The sequence below is a fragment of the Salminus brasiliensis genome, chromosome 16, assembly GCF_030463535.1.
Source record: "Salminus brasiliensis chromosome 16, fSalBra1.hap2, whole genome shotgun sequence".
In the NCBI taxonomy this organism is placed as follows: Eukaryota; Metazoa; Chordata; class Actinopteri; order Characiformes; family Bryconidae; genus Salminus; species Salminus brasiliensis.
The window spans coordinates 36,432,194-36,451,078 of NC_132893.1; the positions used below are offsets into that span (position 1 = coordinate 36,432,194).

Genomic DNA, 18,885 nt, shown 5'->3' on the forward strand with positions numbered 1-18,885 from the left:
TTCAAATCCAGTACTGTCCAAATACAATACTGTTCAAATCCAGTACTGTCCAAATACATTACTGTTTAAATCCAGTACTGTCCAAATACATTACTGTTCAAATCCAGTACTATCCAAATACATTACTGTTCAAATCCAGTACTGTCCAAATACATTACTGTTTAAATCCAGTACTGTCCAAATACATTACTATTCAAATACATTACTGTTTAAATCCAGTACTGTCCAAATACATTACTGTTCAAATCCAGTACTGTCCAAATACATTACTGTTCAAATCCAGTACTGTCCAACTACATTACTGTTTAAATCCAGTACTGTCCAAATACATTACTATTCAAATACATTACTGTTCAAATCCAGTACTGTCCAAATACATTACTGTTTAAATCCAGTACTGTCCAAATACATTACTGTTCAAATCCAGTACTGTCCAAATACAATACTGTTCAAATCCAGTACTGTCCAAATACATTACTGTTTAAATCCAGTACTGTCCAAATACAATACTGTTCAAATCCAGTACTGTCCAACTACATTACTGTTTAAATCCAGTACTATTCAAATCCAGTACTGTCCAAATACATTACTGTTCAAATCCAGTACTGTCCAAATACATTACTGTTTAAATCCAGTACTGTCAAATACATTACTGTTCAAATCCAGTACTGTCCAAATACATTACTATTCAAATACATTACTGTTTAAATCCAGTACTGTCAAATACATTACTGTTTAAATCCAGTACTGTCCAAATACATTACTATTCAAATACATTACTGTTTAAATCCAGTACTGTCCAAATACATTACTGTTCAAATCCAATACTGTCCAAATACATTACTGTTTAAATCCAGTACTGTCAAATACATTACTGTTCAAATCCAGTACTGTCCAAATACATTACTGTTCAAATCCAGTACTGTTCAAATCCAATACTGTTCAAATACATTACTGTTCAAATCCAGTACTGTCAAATACATTACTGTTCAAATCCAGTACTGTCCAAATACATTACTGTTCAAATCCAGTACTGTCCAAATACAATACTGTTCAAATCCAGTACTGTCAAATACATTACTGTTCAAATCCAGTACTGTCCAAATACATTACTGTTCAAATCCAGTACTGTCCAAATACATTACTGTTCAAATACATTACTGTTTAAATCCAGCCTTATCCCTGTTATTCAGCGCTGTGATTGAGTGAGAAACAGACCATGGAGAACATCCATTCACCCACCGGTCCATCTATCCACCCCTCAACCCATCCCTCCATCCCTCCATCCATCCAACCACCCCTCAACCCATCCCTCCATCCATCCACCTTTTCATCCAGTAATCCATCTGTTTCACAGGAAGAAGATCTACCTGTGAGAACTGAAGAATCATCACTACCATTAGAGAGGGCGGTGTTCAGGCTGCAGTGTTCAGGCTGCAGTTCAGGGCGGTGTTCAGGACGGTGGTCAGGCCGTTAGTTGGGGTTATTAAGTCAGTGAGGGAGGAGAAGTGAAACGCTGAAGCCAGGCCTGGTCCTTCACATCATCTCCTGCTCACTGTGCTGTCCCACACTGCTCCTGTCTTCTCCTCCCCGACCAAAGAACCTCGCCCTAGAGACACCCCTCACTTAATACATGCCATGCAAAAGTTTGGAAACCCCAAGAGAGTAGAGTCATCCAGGCAGTTGGGGGAGGGGGGGGGGGGGTGTCACTGAGCAGAAGCACAACTTGGATGTTTCTAATAAAGTGGCCAGTTTAAAGTAAGGCATGTATTTTTGTGTCACTCTCCTGTCCTGCAGGTAGTCTCAGGGTTCTGGGACAGACAGCTCATCTCACCTGTACGTCTCCTTAAACGGCCAGAAGACTGAAGCTCCACCCTGCTGCTCTTAAACCCGTCCTGCTGTGGAGACCCTGATCACTGGTCACACTGGAACACAGCTGGAGGATGAACCAGTACTGTGATGGAGGTTGAGCTGAACTGCTGCACTGGCTGCATCAGTAACACACACATAGCCCTGCTCCTACCCTGCATTAGTTCAGCTCTTCTGCAGCCCAGAGATAAGGAGGCCCTGACACAGTCAGTCACACACACTCACACACACACACACACACACACACACACACACACACACACACACACCCACCCAACACTTCCTGCTGATTAACAGAAAGCGTGTGTGACGTCACACCTGATCACTGCTCTGTTTCCTATTAATCATCGCTGTCATACAGGATTCCTGGAGCTCCAGTTCTGGATAATCTGAAGGTCAAGAAGAACCAACAGGCTCAGAGTTCAGGCTCTTCCCTGCTCCTGTAGAGCTGCTGTAGAGTCAGAACTCTCAGATTATTGAATATGAATTTATTTAGTTTGTTTTTTAAGTTTATGTTTAATTTCTCTATTAAAGGTAAAGGTGCAGGTCACCGCACTCTGTACAGCCACGTGTCCTCCACATTCTACCCAGTCCGGGTATCGAACCGACGACCCTGTCATCAACAGCCCGGAGCTCTGACTGCTGACCCACCCCTGCCCCTTTTATTAGTAAACAAAATAAAGCCCCCAGTGTAAACACTGACCCGGACAGTGGACACCACTTCACTATTAGTGGGATGAGTTAATCTCACCCTCCTGAAGTAAGACCAAGACTAACATTTCTATCTAACACAAGTTTAAAATGTTCCTGTGTATTTCTCACTCTTTTCTCACACTTTCTCCTGACCAGGGGTGTTTGTAGACAGCTCATACTGAAGCGCTCACAGTATTATATATTATATGAGTAATATTACTGTCCCACACACACATGAAACATTTGGTTAGCAGAATAAGTGAAGGTGTGATTCCGTCTTTGCTTCATCAGGTCATCCAGGCTGTAAAATCAGGGCTTTGCTGATTTACTGCAGAGATGACCCCTCTCTCACTCTGCAGGCTTGGGTCATCAGCTCCTCTCTGCCTGGAGCTAGTCTGATCTGAGGTCAGGGGGTTTTACGGTTGTAAAGTGTCTATAATCACAGCACACAGCTGAGAGACAGCACTAGCGAGCCCATTCCTCCACTCAGAAAACCCCAAATACACTGGCTCTGACAAAGCGTTTTGGTGAGATGCTGGGGCATTATGGGAAATGTAGTGCCTGTAGTGAATGTGTGTGGTGTGTCCTGTAGTTCCACAGACTTTTTACTGCTGTGATTTTAGTGGGGCTCATCAACATTTTATGGGTCACCTGTCCCACAGCGTGTCCCACAGCGTGTCGCAGTGAACCGGGTCTGACGAGGCTCCTGATCTTAGACATGATTAAATTAATGTGAACGAGAAGGAAGGACTCCTGAGACGAGGCAATAGAGCTTATCCATTTCCCTTTCAGCGACACACCCCAATCAGCCATAACATTAGTACCACTAACAGGTGAAGTGACAAACACTGATGCTCATTGAGGTCCCACCTCACAACTTCCAGAAGTGAAAGGATGGGCTGCTAGCGTTAGTCTTGGTGCCAGATACCACAGGACACTTTTGTGGAGTCCAGGCCTCGCCCGGTCAGACCTGCAGACGGTGATTATGTTCTGGCTGATTGGTGGACGTATAGTTTAGGAGCAGTCAGAAAAAAAATGACAATGATCAATTCAAAAGGACATCATTGTTTTGATAGGAGATGCTAGGCTAACACTGCTAACAATCACTGTAACCTCTGTAAACACCCCCCCCAAACAATTCAGTAAACCAGCACTGATAGACCCTATTCACACACTGAATCTAGAACCGGAGCTACATCCTCCTCCTCCTCCTCCTCCTCACGTCCCGCTGTGCAGACTGGAGCGCAGTGGGCGGAGTGATACCACACACTGTACTGAGGTGAAGGTGGTTCCGGTTCCTCAGCTCAGTGGTTCTGGTTCTGTTTGTGCTTAAAGACTAAAGTAACACCCACCGTCTCCTAAACCTCATCCATCTACCAGCTGATGAAGATCTGGAGGAGCTCTGAGAGATAGACGGTTTTGGGGGCGTGTCTACAGAGATGAGATTGGTGACCGTCTAAGCCCAGTGTATGTTAGCAACGTCAGCCTAGCATCTCCTGGTGTGAACTAAAGAAGCTCACGTGTCAGATACAGAACATGACTCAGCTGATCGACTGAATCTGGGGTCAGAGATGTCCAAGTTAAGTCCAGAGACTGAATTAAAAAGGACTTCATTCGTGTTTTATTTAAAAAACAAAACACCTCAGCACACTACAGGCGCCGACACGGACAGCTTCTGAGCTACGGCAGCTACACGCTCGGAGGACGAGCTTCATCTTCCTCACCTTCATTACTACTAACCTCACTGTTCTGTGTTTCCACCTGCAGGAAGAACATGCAATAACAGCAACGGACTCAAAACACAGACACGGAACTACTGTAACAGACTTCACCAAAATAAATAAATAAAAAATCTAATCAAAAACAAAGTTCATCCAATGTAACACAGCGTCACGCGCTCACTCGGCCAGTCCCAGAGGACGTCAAAAAGAATCCAATGCCACGGTTTTGCTCGTTTGTTTCGTTACTATCGTGCAAAAGTGTGCAAAGAAACATCTCCAGGAGAGAGCATAAGGAGTGGTGAGCGGAGAACCTGACCGCGGGCAGCAACCTCCTCCCCATCGGTTCCCTTTACTTCAGTTCAGTTTGAGTCTCCCCGTGGCGTTCCTCAGGGCTCCAGTCTAGGTCCTGCTGCAGCGCTGTAAGCTCCTGCACTCCAGGCTCAGTGTGGCCAGTGCAGTCATCGTTCCGGACCAGCAGGGGTCTCCTCTCTGTTCCTCAGGAGCGGCTCCGGTCCTCTCCACCCCCCACCAACACTTTGCTGTAGAGCTTCTGCTGCTCCTCCTTAAACACCTCCTTCACCTTCTCCCGCTTCAACCCACCATCCCTGTGAACACAGAACACACCACAGAAACGAGGCTGAGGAAGAGAGCAGCTGGAAATTCTTTGAGCCTGATGATCAACACCCCACCTCATCATCCCCATTTCATTCCAAAAGTACTGGATGGAGCTCCTCCACCATCATTCCAGAGAGCACAGCTCCTCCACTGCTCCTCAATGCTGGGGGGCTTTATACCCCTTTAGTCCACACCTGGCATTAGGCAGCATGGAGCCAATAGGGTCATGAAGAACCAATTATGTAAAGAGACGAGCGAGTGTGAAGCACGGATCTTTAGGGAACCAAAAGTGGTTCTTCTATGGTGCCTTTAGTAGAACCTGGTGTGGACCAGCTTTATTTTTAAGAGTGCGGCACAAAACAGATCTTCTGCCTTAATGTGAATCAGATCAGATATTTTTAGAGCTGTGTGGCCCAATCAGAACCACTTCAGCCGCTGGGTGCGTTTCACGTACGAGGAATTTGTCTTGCATGCATGATACTCACACCAGTAAACAGATTAGACACAAACACACAGACCGTAGAGACTTCAAACACCAGACGGAGGCGGATCCAATCTACTGATTCCAGACTGAGAGACTTGAAAGAGAACGGTCAGATTGGAGACTGTGTTGAAGGATGACAAAGTGAATTAACGTGCATGTAACCTCATATCTAGAACCTGAGGAACCAGGACATGGCTATAGGCAGTAGCAGAGTAGACCTGGAGAAGCCAGGAGACCCTTTTTCTCCTGAATTAAAATATTTTAATAAAACCTTCTGAACTTTCAATGGACGTCAATGTCAAAGACTTTATTTGGTGATGTTGGAGCGTTTTTATTGGTCCGTTCATCCTGAAATCCTGATTCTCACTACGGAGAAAGTGAGGAACAGCAGGACAGTGACGATACACAGAAAACACTTTCTCCACTGTCCAAACCTTTCAAACCTTTATCAGAAAGATTGGAATCTTTATAGAAAAAGAGGATCTGAGAGGATCTGAGAGGCTCTGAGAGGATCTGAGAGGATCTGAGAGGCTCATTCTGTGCAGTTTTTGAGACGTGTGCTGAATTCTGGATTCTGCATGTGTGTGAAATCGAGCTCTTACCATAACAGGTCAGCTAAGCCTCCTTTCCTGGCGATGGCAGCCTTCACTCGGTTTGCAAACTGCACAGCATCCTCACCCTCCTGAACACACACACAGTCAATATACATTATATATATATAGCTAGATCTAAACAGTGTGCCTGTGTTTCTCTGTGAGGTTGTGAAGGTGGTCCTTACCTCTCGGCTCATGGGAGGGAGGTACCACACGCTGCAGACGATAGCCCAGCTGCTCATCATGTGCAGGAGGTAGTTCACCATGCCGAATTTACTGCTGTTCCAGAACGCATCTCCAAACCGTGGGTCATACTGCGCACACACACACAGACACACACAGACACACACAGACACACACAGACACACACAGACACACACAGACACGTTTAGTTCAGTAAATTATATTTAACCCAATTTTAATCCCAACGATCTTCACAGCCATAAGCGAATCTCCATCAGAGAAATCTACAGGGATTCATAAGTGGCGTTGTGTACACCTGCCGTTACAGAGAGGAGGAGGAGGAGGAGGAAGGGTGGACTACCTTTATGGCCACTGGATACACGGTGCAGCTGATCTCAAAGCTGCCCTTCTTAAACATCATCACAGACGTGTTGTTGATGCAGGTGCCTGAAAGAAGCACAGCTGTTAGTGTGTGAATGCTCCAGCAGCAGAAGCTCATTACTCTGACGTGTCCCTGCTGACCCTTACCCTCCGGGAAAATCAGGATGGGCAGTTTGGTTTTGTCTGCAACGTGATCGTTAAGTCTGAAAGGAAATCAGGAGCAGTGATTACAAATCAACCAGAAAAAAAACAGCCATAACAACATTATTCAAATAAGCTTCATCAGCCTAAACTCCTGCAGCAGCAGCAGACCTGAGAGGAGCAGTGTTTCCATCTGACCACTAGGTGTCAGTCTTTGACTTCCAAGGTGTACAGCATTACTCACTATACACTACTCCCTGTAGTGTATTACAGTCTGTCAGAATGAGCGTGTGGATCATATGAACATTATAGAGCGTTATAGAGCGCCCCCTACGCTTCCTGTAGTGTATTACAGTCTGTCAGACTATAAACTTTAATTTTACAGATAAGTAAAACACAGCAGATTATGGCTGAATAAAGTTAGTCAAAGCAGCTTCATGAGCTTAAACTCCTGCAGCAGCAGAAATGAGAGTGGAAGCGTTACCGTTTGGCCACCAGGTGTCTGTCTTTGACTTCTGAGCGCTCAAACCAGATGTGTGGACAGGCTTTCACCATGGCTCTCTGAATGACCCCCATCAGACCACCGTGAACCTGCCCAACCTAACACACACCCACACACACCATTATTATTAACATACTAAATCCATTATATTCACTTAGACAGACGTGTGTGTGCTAATGTATCGGCTTCTGTTTACACGTGAGCCTCCCGCTGATATCCCAGGAACTGTCCTGGCTCTCCTGCAGAGAACCTGCCAGGTCTGTTTCACTGGGATTCTCAATTCAGCTTGCCTTCACACTGAACCCCAAACCAGTTTAATCATCAGCAAACTGTTCCCGGGGAACAGAGCACTGCAGCGGGTGAGGCGGTGACGTGGTGGATGAACTGGGTCTGGGGTGAGGTTCTGTGGTTTGACTGTGTTACACCTACCATTGCATAGCATCCATCACTGGCTAAGATGATGACATCAATGGGGGACGTGTGATTGGCCACACAGATTCCTCCGTTTTTGGGTTTGTTTTCACTGTTGAGAAAATGGAAAAGTCAAACTCACAAAAAATCAGAAACATGCTCCCAAACAGAACCCATATTCATTATTTTTGGGCCTGGCAGAACCAGAATACCAGATAATCCTGTACAGCTACTGTAACACATCCCAACAAACACCAAACCACTGCAGAGTCCAGACTGATCTTCAGTCTTGTTAAACCTGCTCTTGTCTGTAAGACCCCAGCTGGTGTGAAGAGCAGCGTTAGGGGTCTGTACCTGTCGTGGTAGGTGATGATGGCAGTTAGAGCACGAACACAGATCCGGTAGCACATCAGATGGGCTTTCTCACTCAGGAAACACTTCATCCTATCAGAAACACACAGCACAGACACATCCATTCAGTTTACAGCAGCACAACAGTAAAACACATTATAGAGCGCCCCCTACACTTCCTGTAGTGTATTACAGTCTGTCAGAATGAGCGTGTGGATCATATGAACATTATAGAGCATTATAGAGCGCCCCCTACGCTTCCTGTAGTGTATTACAGTCTGTCGGAATGAGCGTGTGGATCATATGAACATTATAGAGCATTATAGAGCGCCCCCTACGCTTCCTGTAGTGTATTACAGTCTGTCAGAATGAGGGTGTGGATCATATGAACATTATGGAGCATTATAGAGCGCCCCCTACACTTCCTGTAGTGTATTACAGTCTGTCAGAATGAGTGTGTGGATCATATGATCATTATAGAGCATTATAGAGCGCCCCCTACGCTTCCTGTAGTGTATTACAGTCTGTCAGAATGAGTGTGTGGATCATATGATCATTATAGAGCATTATAGAGCGCCCCCTACACTTCCTGTAGTGTATTACAGTCTGTCAGAATGAATAACTCCCACAGTGGTGTATGTGCTATACTCACCCTCCATTAGGTAACAAGCCAATAATGGACGTGAGAAACACAAGCAGTCCGACACCAGTAAACGCCAGAGTGACTCTGCAGAACACAAACCACAAGTACAAATATACTTAATCATACATATATACACACACATACACACATGTATACATATATGTACACACATATATATAAATAAATAATGTATTGCTTTGTGTATTCACACAATTAAACTCAGCAGTTCACAGACACGGGGATGCTGATATCCCATTATACTGATGTGCACTGATCTGCAGACTGTGATGTACAAACCTTTCTAAAAGTGTAGAAATTGAGACTAAACCTTCCATGTATCCCCAATTAATGTGTATTTTCTATTAAGTGTGATATTTTGCCTTACGTAGTTTTAATGCTGCCACAAGCGAGTAAAACATGTTTCAAACCTTCCAAATCAATTTTAGAAGAAAATCATCCAATGAGCTTTAATTAATCGGGGACGCCGACATGCAGCTGTGTGGTTGACTCTTGTACTGAACCTGTTCAATAAATACACAAACACCCTCTCCTCACTAAACTCCTCCTGACACCACTTTTCTTCTGAAAGGGCACGGAGTGTGTCGTCGCTCCCATGGAAAAAACACACCCACAGCAACATCAGATAAGAGAAACCGCAGCTGGTGTGTGTGTATGTGTGTGTGTGTGTGTGTGTGTGTGTGTGTCTGGAGTGGAGAAACATTAGACAAACACTGGCTGTGAATTATTCATAAACCCTCTCACCACAACACACACTGCTTCATTTTAGAGGCAGCCAATCAGAAGCCGGCCTTTAATCGCATCTACTGCAAATCGATCTTTCCAGGTATGAAAGTTTCATCACATCAAGTGACTGATCCTAAAACACACCCTGAGGGACCCGTACTTCCACTTACACACTTTCACTTTTCACTAAACCAGATCTGACCGACAGGATACACAATCCCTGTAGTACTGGAGTGGCAGCAAGGTGCCTCCCACCTTACACCACTGTAAAGGAGTGGCAGCAGGAATTACCACTGTGCTCTAGGGGCAGCCAGATGCCCCAGTCATAAATGTCACAATACCTGAGTGGCAGCAGGATGCCTCCCCACCTCCCCATTTCATACTTGAGGGGCAGTGGGAAGACTCTCTCCTCTCCTCACTTTATCAAGTGGCAGCAAGATATCGTCCAGCTCACTCCACTATGCTCCAGCAACAGCAGCATATCCCCCATCCCCTAACCCCACTGATCCTGGGTGGCAGCAGGATGCCCCAATCCCCAGCCTCATCCCACTGTATCTGAGCGGCAGCAGGATTCCCCTTCTACTGTCCACTCTACTGTCAGCAGGATGCCCTCCTGCGGCTGAGTGGCAGCAAGGTGCCCTCCTTCTCACCCCACTGTGTCGGCAGGATGGCCTTTCCATACTCCAAAGTATCTAAGTGGCATCAGGACGCCCCTTTCCAACTGTATCTGAAAGTTAGTAAGAGGCCCCCTCTTCTTACCCCACTTGAGTGACAGCAGGACGCCCTGCACCGTACCTTAGTGGCAGCAGGATGCCATAGCGGATGAGGACTCCCACCCCCCACAGCACGGTAAGCCGGGTGCTAATGTGGTGGAAGTTGTAGTTGCTGCGGGTCAGCAGATTCCAGGACTCCAGCTCCTCCGCAGAGAAGCGCTTCGTCACCTCGTCGTCCACGATGCTCTCCACGCCGCGCCGGCAGAAGTGGAAAATGTCAGACATCTCAAACTCAGCCCCGCCCAGCCCACTACCGCTGCCACTTCGTCTCATCTCCTGGAACTCCTGCTCCAGAGATGCCGGCTCCTTTGCTATGATGCCTGGTGGAGTGAAGAAGACCATGAGGAAGAGTATACTGACACACAGATCAGGCTTTAGTTCATTTTCCTCAGACCCTGCCACTGCCAAACCACTCCGCTGCCATGCCCAGAGCAGTTCTGCCCTCGTCAGCTCAGATTTCTCCAGTTTGTCCAGAATTTACTTACAATAACAGCAGATTTCATTTTAAATAAATGTGAGAAACTAAAAGCTAATAAAGAAAATTCTCTTCTACTGTGAGCAGAGTTTCCTACTGGAAGCAGACCCAACAGTGAGCTACAGTAAAAACCCCAGTCCAACAAGAACAGTGGGCTTCTGTCTGATTCACCGTCTGATTCTCACCGTTGCTGTAGGGTTTGTAGAGATGCTGGTTTTTCTCTTTAGCTCCTCTCTCCATCCTCAGTGTAGCCCACTGTAAACAACAACAACAGCAACTCATTAACACACACACACACACACAAACACACACAGCACTAAACTGAACACTTAAACAGAAATAGGGGTTAAGGTGACATCACTCGATCAGCACAGGTACGTTTTAGTCTGTCAGAATGAGCGTGTGGATCATATGATCATTATAGAGCATTATAGAGCGCCCCCTACGCTTCCTGTAGTGTAGTACAGTCTGTCAGAATGAGCGTGTGAATCATATGAACATTATAGAGCATTATAGAGCGCCCCCTACGCTTCCTGTAGTGTATTACAGTCTGTCAGAATGAGCGTGTGGATCATATGATCATTATAGAGCATTATAGAGCGCCCCCTACGCTTCCTGTAGTGTATTACAGTCTGTCAGAATGAGCGTGTGGATCATATGATCATTATAGAGCATTATAGAGCGCCCCCTACGCTTCCTGTAGTGTATTACAGTCTGTCAGAATGAGCGTGTGGATCATATGAACATTATAGAGCATTATAGAGCGCCCCCTACGCTTCCTGTAGTGTATTACAGTCTGTCAGAATGAGCGTGTGAATCATATGAACATTATAGAGCATTATAGAGCGCCCCCTACGCTTCCTGTAGTGTATTACAGTCTGTCAGAATGAGCGTGTGGATCATATGAACATTATAGAGCATTATAGAGCGCCCCCTACGCTTCCTGTAGTGTATTACAGTCTGTCAGAATGAGCGTGTGAATCATATGAACATTATAGAGCATTATAGAGCGCCCCCTACGCTTCCTGTAGTGTATTACAGTCTGTCAGAATGAGCGTGTGGATCATATGATCATTATAGAGCGCCCCCTACGCTTCCTGTAGTGTAGTACAGTCTGTCAGAATGAGGGTGTGGATCATATGATCATTATAGAGCGCCCCCTACGCTTCCTGTAGTGTATTACAGTCTGTCAGAATGAGCGTGTGGATCATATGATCATTATAGAGCATTATAGAGCGCCCCCTACGCTTCCTGTAGTGTATTACAGTCTGTCAGAATGAGCGTGTGGATCATATGATCATTATAGAGCATTATAGAGCGCCCCCTACGCTTCCTGTAGTGTATTACAGTCTGTCAGAATGAGTGTGTGGATCATATGAACATTATAGAGCATTATAGAGCGCCCCCTACGCTTCCTGTAGTGTATTACAGTCTGTCAGAATGAGCGTGTGGATAATATGAACATTATAGAGCATTATAGAGCGCCCCCTACGCTTCCTGTAGTGTATTACAGTCTGTCAGAATGAGCGTGTGGATCATATGATCATTATAGAGCATTATAGAGCGCCCCCTACGCTTCCTGTAGTGTACTACAGTCTGTCAGAATAAGCGTGTGGATCATATGAACATTATAGAGCATTATAGAGCGCCCCCTACGCTTCCTGTAGTGTATTACAGTCTGTCAGAATGAGCGTGTGGATCATATGATCATTATAGAGCGCCCCCTACGCTTCCTGTAGTGTAGTACAGTCTGTCAGAATGAGCGTGTGGATCATATGATCATTATAGAGCATTATAGAGCGCCCCCTACGCTTCCTGTAGTGTATTACAGTCTGTCAGAATGAGCGTGTGGATCATATGATCATTATAGAGCATTATAGAGCGCCCCCTACGCTTCCTGTAGTGTATTACAGTCTGTCAGAATGAGCGTGTGGATCATATGATCATTATAGAGCATTATAGAGCGCCCCCTACGCTTCCTGTAGTGTATTACAGTCTGTCAGAATGAGCGTGTGGATCATATGATCATTATAGAGCATTATAGAGCGCCCCCTACGCTTCCTGTAGTGTATTACAGTCTGTCAGAATGAGCGTGTGGATCATATGAACATTATAGAGCATTATAGAGCGCCCCCTACGCTTCCTGTAGTGTATTACAGTCTGTCAGAATGAGCGTGTGAATCATATGAACATTATAGAGCATTATAGAGCGCCCCCTACGCTTCCTGTAGTGTATTACAGTCTGTCAGAATGAGCGTGTGGATCATATGAACATTATAGAGCATTATAGAGCGCCCCCTACGCTTCCTGTAGTGTATTACAGTCTGTCAGAATGAGCGTGTGGATCATATGATCATTATAGAGCATTATAGAGCGCCCCCTACGCTTCCTGTAGTGTACTACAGTCTGTCAGAATGAGCGTGTGGATCATATGATCATTATAGAGCATTATAGAGCGCCCCCTACGCTTCCTGTAGTGTACTACAGTCTGTCAGAATGAGCGTGTGGTTCATATGATCATTATAGAGCATTATAGAGCGCCCCCTACGCTTCCTGTAGTGTACTACAGTCTGTCAGAATGAGCGTGTGGATCATATGATCATTATAGAGCATTATAGAGCACCCCCTACGCTTCCTGTAGTGTATTACAGTCTGTCAGAATGAGCGTGTGGATCATATGATCATTATAGAGCATTATAAAGCGCCCCCTACGCTTCCTGTAGTGTATTACAGTCTGTCAGAATGAGCATGTGGATCATATAATATAGACGCAGAGGGATCGGACGCAGACTCACCTCAAATATCTTCAGCAGGGTGTTCATGTAGAGCCTGCGTATCCCAAAGGACACTCCGAACACGGCCGGGACGATGATGAAGACCAGCAGGAGCGTGAACCAGACGGTGAAGGAGATGCCCAGGAGCATGCACAGCAGGTTATCAAACGGGAACAGGTACGATTCCATCGCGCCGGCAGAGATCTCACCAAATGGCGTCTCACTGAGAAATATCCGTCCGTCCTTCTGCTTTTCAGAGCCTCAGCTTTTGAAGCCTGCGCTGGAACAAGGCCTTCATGAGCACATCTGGACAAACAGGCCTTTATCAGGAACTGTGGGAGGTAAAGACTACACGCCCTGCAGCTTCAGGAGACATTTATGATCACTTTCAGGGACTCTGGGCACACAGGTCTGTTCTGCAGCACTCCAGGAGAACAGCTCTGGTTTATCTTCATCCCTCTAAAGGTGCAGCACTTCAACCACCCACCACGTTTCTGAAGAGAGAAAAGGAGAACATCAGCAATGCCATCTGAAACTACGTCAGAAATAACAGCAACACAGAAAATCACATTTCCTACAGAGAAAAAGCAGACTGATAGCGGGGCTCGGATAGGTGGGGTTTGGGCTCGGATAGGTGGGGTTTGGGCTCGGATAGGTGGGGTTCGGGCTCAGGTGGGGTTTGGGCTCAGGTGGGGTTCGGCCTCAGGTGGGGTTCGGCCTCAGGTGGGGTTCCTAGGCTGCTGTACAACTCCAGGAGTCCAAGAGCAGGTTGATAGTGCGGCTTGAGCAATTCTCAACTGGTTGCTGTGGTATCTCTGGTGGTTGCTAGTGTCACTATGTGACTGCCTCCAGGGGGCTATCTCTGTGACTGCCTCCAGGGGGCTATCTCTGTGACTGCCTCCAGGGGGCTATCTCTGGTGGTATCTCTGGTGGGTATAAGGTCGCTCGCTTGAAGATAAATCATTCACACTTCAGTTTTTGATATTTTAAATGTGCCAAAACTGTTTCTTAACTGATCCAGTGTTTATTAGGTGCAGTTCTTATTTGTGCACTCAATTATATATATATATATATATGTGTGTGTGTGTGTGTGTGTGTGTGTGTGTGTGTATGTGTGTGTGTCAAGTCAAGTGGGTTTTATTGTCATTTCAGCTCCATACAGAGAACACAGTGAAACCAAACAACGTTCCTCCAGGACCATGGTGCAACACAGACACAGTGCATACACAACACAAGTGCAGACAGACAACACAACACAACACAACACATCACATCATATCACAACACAACACAACACAACACATCACATCACAACACAACACAAATACAACACATCACAACACAACACATCACAACACAACACAACACATCACAACACAACACAAATACAACACATCACAAATACAACACATCACAACACAACACATCACATCACAACACAACACAACACAACACATCACAACACAACACATCACATCACAACACAACACAAATACAACACATCACAACACAACACAACACATCACAACACAACACAAATACAACACATCACAAATACAACACATCACAACATCACAACACAACACAAATACAACACATCACAACAACACAGTACAGACAGAATAATAAATAATTCTGCAGTGTGGTGTGTGTGTGTGTGTTTGTGTATGTGTGTGTGTGTGAGTGTGTGTGTTTGTGTATGTGTGTGTGAGTGTATGTTTGTGTGTGTTAGTGTGTGTGTTTGTGTATGTGTGTGTGTGAGTGTGTGTGTGTATGTTTGTGTGTTAGTGTGTGTGTGTATGTTTGTGTTAGTGTGTGTGTGTATGTTTGTGTGTGTGTGTGTGTGTGTGTGTGTTTGTGTATGTGTGTTTGTGTATGTGTGTGAGTGTGTGTGTGTGTGAGTATGGAGGAGTCAGTTCAGTCTCTGGAGTTGAGGAGTCTGATGGCTTGGGGGAAGAAGCTGTTGCAGAGTCTGGTCATGTTGGACCGGATGCTGCGGTACCTTCTTCCTGATATTTTATATATATAATATTATACACTAAATATATATTAAATACTTAATGTTATTGTTTATTAATAGTATGAATCTCATATTAAGGCGTAATGAGGTTACATTTCAGTAAAGTTTAGGGTTATTTTAGGACTTTCTGTTCCAGGCCAGTTTCTGCAGAGCGCCGCTTAAGGTGGAACAGAAAGTCCAAAAGGAAAGAGGTGAACCACCAGCCCCCAAATATCCACTGTTCTGAGCCTGAGCTAAATATGTGCAGTAACCTCGTAAGTGTGTGTGTGTGTGTGTGTGTGTGTGTGTAATTACTGAATGTTTTAAAGAGAGATGTGCTGATTACAGTGTTTTAATAAAGCGCTGTTTCATCTGAACTGAATCACTGAATCACTGAATCACTGACGGTTCAGCTGAACGACCAGCACACACACACACACACACACACACACACACACACACACACACACACACAGACACATTATTATATATTATAAGCACTGCTTAAGCGAACTGAACTGGGTTCTGATATTTAACTGGATCAGAACACACACACACACACACACACACACACAGCCCCGAACGCAGAGATGCTAACGGCTAAAGCTACCGCACCTAACAAAGCAGATCCCTGATCAATTCTCTATGGATCTGCAGATGTTTTCCACTCACCGATGAAGAGCTGATCGATCACTTATCGCCTATGATCGGCTCGTCTGCTGAGTGTATCTCGCGCTCAGTTCCGCCGGCGTTCAGTTCGCGAGCGGAGCTAAACCTCGAGCCGCTGCGGAAGCTCGCGCCTCTCGCCCGGCTCTCAGAGTGAGCGACGCTCCTGACCTGGGGTCAGTTCAGCAGTCCACTGTAACGCCACGGATCTGGACACAGGCAGGGAAAACCGACCCTGAATCAGTGCGAAGCTGATAAAAGTCCCCCTGATTTCACTTCTGTGCACAAAGGGGCTCTATTTCCCGTCCGCGAGCAACCGGGAAGCGTTTCAAAATAAAAGTCCCTCACTTCAAAAGTCCGGCTTCTGAAAATGAGCTAAACTTGTGGTTAAAGTAGTAAAATATAGTTCAAATATATCATTTAATTGTAGTTAAATCTACAACGACACGCTCAACATAAGTTCATTGTTTTATTCTAGTTTTAATAATGAATGTTTATCTTGCATTTTATATTTTTCGTTTTTTATATTTATTTACTGTTAATTTGCTGCTGTAACAACTACAAATTAAGAGTTTTGTGAGGGATTAAAAGGCCATTTTTATTAAAATTGTGTTAAGTGCATTTAAATGTTACATTTACAAGTTCAGCTTGTGATTTGTACATCCATTTTAAAAATACCAACATAATAATAATAATAATAATAATAATAATAACTCCATACTCTGTATACACTGTTAATATGCTTTCAGTAATATAAACTGGTTTGTTGTAGATAAATGCATAATTTGATATCTGTACTGGAGAAGCTGGAGATGATTGTGCAGCATGAATTGACAGCGCAGTCAGAAGGTGAATACAGTGTAATGTTGGGTGTAGTCAAGTCAAGTCAAGTCAAGTGGGTTTATTGTCATTTCAGCTACATACAGAGCACACAGTGAAACGAAACAACGTTCCTCCAGGACCATGGAGCAACATAGACAGTGCATACAAAACACAAGTGCAACACAAACAAACAAGTGCGGACAGACAACACAACACAGTACAGACAGAGGATAATAAATAATGACTGTAGTGTGCAAGTTGTGCAATGTGCGATAAATAGAGTCCAGTGAGGTAGTAAAGTTATCAGTGCAAATGCTTCCCATGTTATCTGGGATAAATGGTTGGAAAGAGAGAGAGAGGGAGAGAGAGAGAGAGAGAGAGAGAGAGAGAGAGAGAGAGGGAGAGTGTAAGATATCAGTTCAGGAGTTGAGTTGTGTTGAGGAGTCTGATGGCTTGGGGGAAGAAGCTGTTGCAGAGTCTGGTCGTGTTGGACCGGATGCTGCGGTACCTTCTTCCTGATGGCAGGAGGGAGAACAGTCTGTGTGAAGGGTGGGTGGAGTCATCCACAATGCTGGTTGCTTTGCGGATGCAGCGGGTGGTGTAAATGTCCATGACGGAGGGGAGAGAGACTCCGATGATCTTCTCAGCTGTCCTCACAATGCGTTGGAGGGACTTGCGGTCAGAGGCTGTGCAGGTCCCAAACCAGGCAGTGATGCAGCTGCTCAGGATGCTCTCTATGGTCCCTCTATAGAAGAGGGTAAGGATGGGTGGAGGGAGACGGGCCTTTCTCAGCTTCCGGAGGAAGTAGAGACGCTGTTGGGCTTTCTTGGCTGTAGAGCTGGTGTTCAGGGACCAGGTGAGGTTCTCCGCTAGGTGGACACCAAGGAACTTGGTGCTCTTAACGATCTCCACAGAGGAGCCATTGATGTTAAGCGGAGAGTGGTCCGGTCTTGATTTCCTGAAGTCAACAACCATTTCCTTGGTCTTCTCTACATAAATAAGTAGGGGGTAAAGCTGTGCTCTGTGCTGGTAGTGTAATAATGTCAGCAGAAGAAGCTCAGGGAGAGAGGCCTGCTGCTCAGCTGCTGCTGTTCAGGCTGGATCTGTGTCTGTGAGGGGGGGGGTCTGTGTGAGGGGTTTGTGTGTGTGTGGGGGGGGTCTGTGTGAGGGGTGTGTGTGTGTGTGGGGGGGTCTGTGTGAGGGGTCTGTGTGTGTGAGGGGGGGGTCTGTGTGAGGGGTCTGTGTGTGTGTGGGGGGGGTCTGTGTGAGGGGTCTGTGTGTGTGTGGGGGAGGGGTCTGTGTGAGGGGTCTGTGTGTGTGTGGGGGGGTCTGTGTGAGGGGTCTGTGTGTGTGTGGGGGGGGGTCTGTGTGAGGGGTCTGTGTGTGTGTGTGGGGGGGTCTGTGTGAGGGGTCTGTGTCTGTGAGGGGGGGTCTGTGTGAGGGGTCTGTGTGTGTGTGTGTGTGGGGGGGGTCTGTGTGAGGGGTCTGTGTGTGTGTGTGGGGGGGTCTGTGTGAGGGGTCTGTGTGTGTGTGTGTGTGGGGGGGGGGTCTGTGTGAGGGGTCTGTGTGTGTGTGTGTGTGTGTGGGGGGGTCTGTGTGAGGGGTCTGTGTGTGTGTGTGGGGGGGGGGGCAGACTGTAGTTTAAACCGCTTCACTGAGTGAAGACACTACAGCATTCACACATCACACACTTACATCTGCTCTTCTGTACAGACACTCACTGGACACTTTATTAGAAACACCCGCACTTGCTTATTCTTCCAATGAACCACTGAGGGTCTCATTTTAGTATTTTCTGAAATACCAATTCACTGCAATACCGCCTGTGACCAGCTGCAGGCGCTCCAGCTCTAAAGTTAAAATAATCAGTGGAAACTCAAATATTACTGCTAATTATATTACTGCTACTACTACACATAATAATAATAATAATAATAATAATAATAATAATAATAATAATAATAATTTCTTATTCTTATTATTAGTATTGTTTTTTACTAATAAAATAAGAGAATGTAAAAGAATATGACAATAATATATATTGA

At 45.5% G+C, this 18,885-nt stretch overlaps 1 protein-coding gene across 1 annotated transcript; it reads right to left on the minus strand.

Annotated features, from left to right (window-relative positions):
* Positions 1-4,160: 4,160 nt before the first annotated feature.
* gpat4 (glycerol-3-phosphate acyltransferase 4) lies at positions 4,161-16,178 on the minus strand. The gene is made up of 13 exons (XM_072658338.1): positions 16,025-16,178; positions 13,375-13,847; positions 10,765-10,834; positions 10,127-10,424; positions 8,597-8,671; positions 7,948-8,037; positions 7,612-7,705; positions 7,165-7,280; positions 6,687-6,742; positions 6,520-6,605; positions 6,161-6,289; positions 5,985-6,064; positions 4,161-4,888 (listed from the first exon to the last, which is right to left on the minus strand). The coding sequence occupies exons 2-13, from the start codon at positions 13,540-13,542 to the stop codon at positions 4,780-4,782; spliced, it is 1,371 nt and encodes a 456-aa protein (XP_072514439.1). The 5' UTR covers positions 13,543-13,847; positions 16,025-16,178; the 3' UTR covers positions 4,161-4,779.
* Positions 16,179-18,885: the final 2,707 nt, after the last annotated feature.

What these genes read in the sequence shown, in the direction of transcription:
- gpat4 (XM_072658338.1), bottom strand. Translation starts at nt 13,542, where the DNA reads ATGGAATCGTACCTGTTCCCGTTTGATAACCTGCTGTGCATGCTCCTG. An exon ending in GGCTTGTTACCTAATGGAGG is followed by an intron (nt 8,038 to 8,596) that starts GTGAGTATAGCA and finishes TGTTTCTGATAG; the next exon opens with GATGAAGTGTTTCCTGAGTG. An exon ending in ATCATCACCTACCACGACAG is followed by an intron (nt 7,706 to 7,947) that starts GTACAGACCCCT and finishes TTTTCTCAACAG; the next exon opens with TGAAAACAAACCCAAAAACG.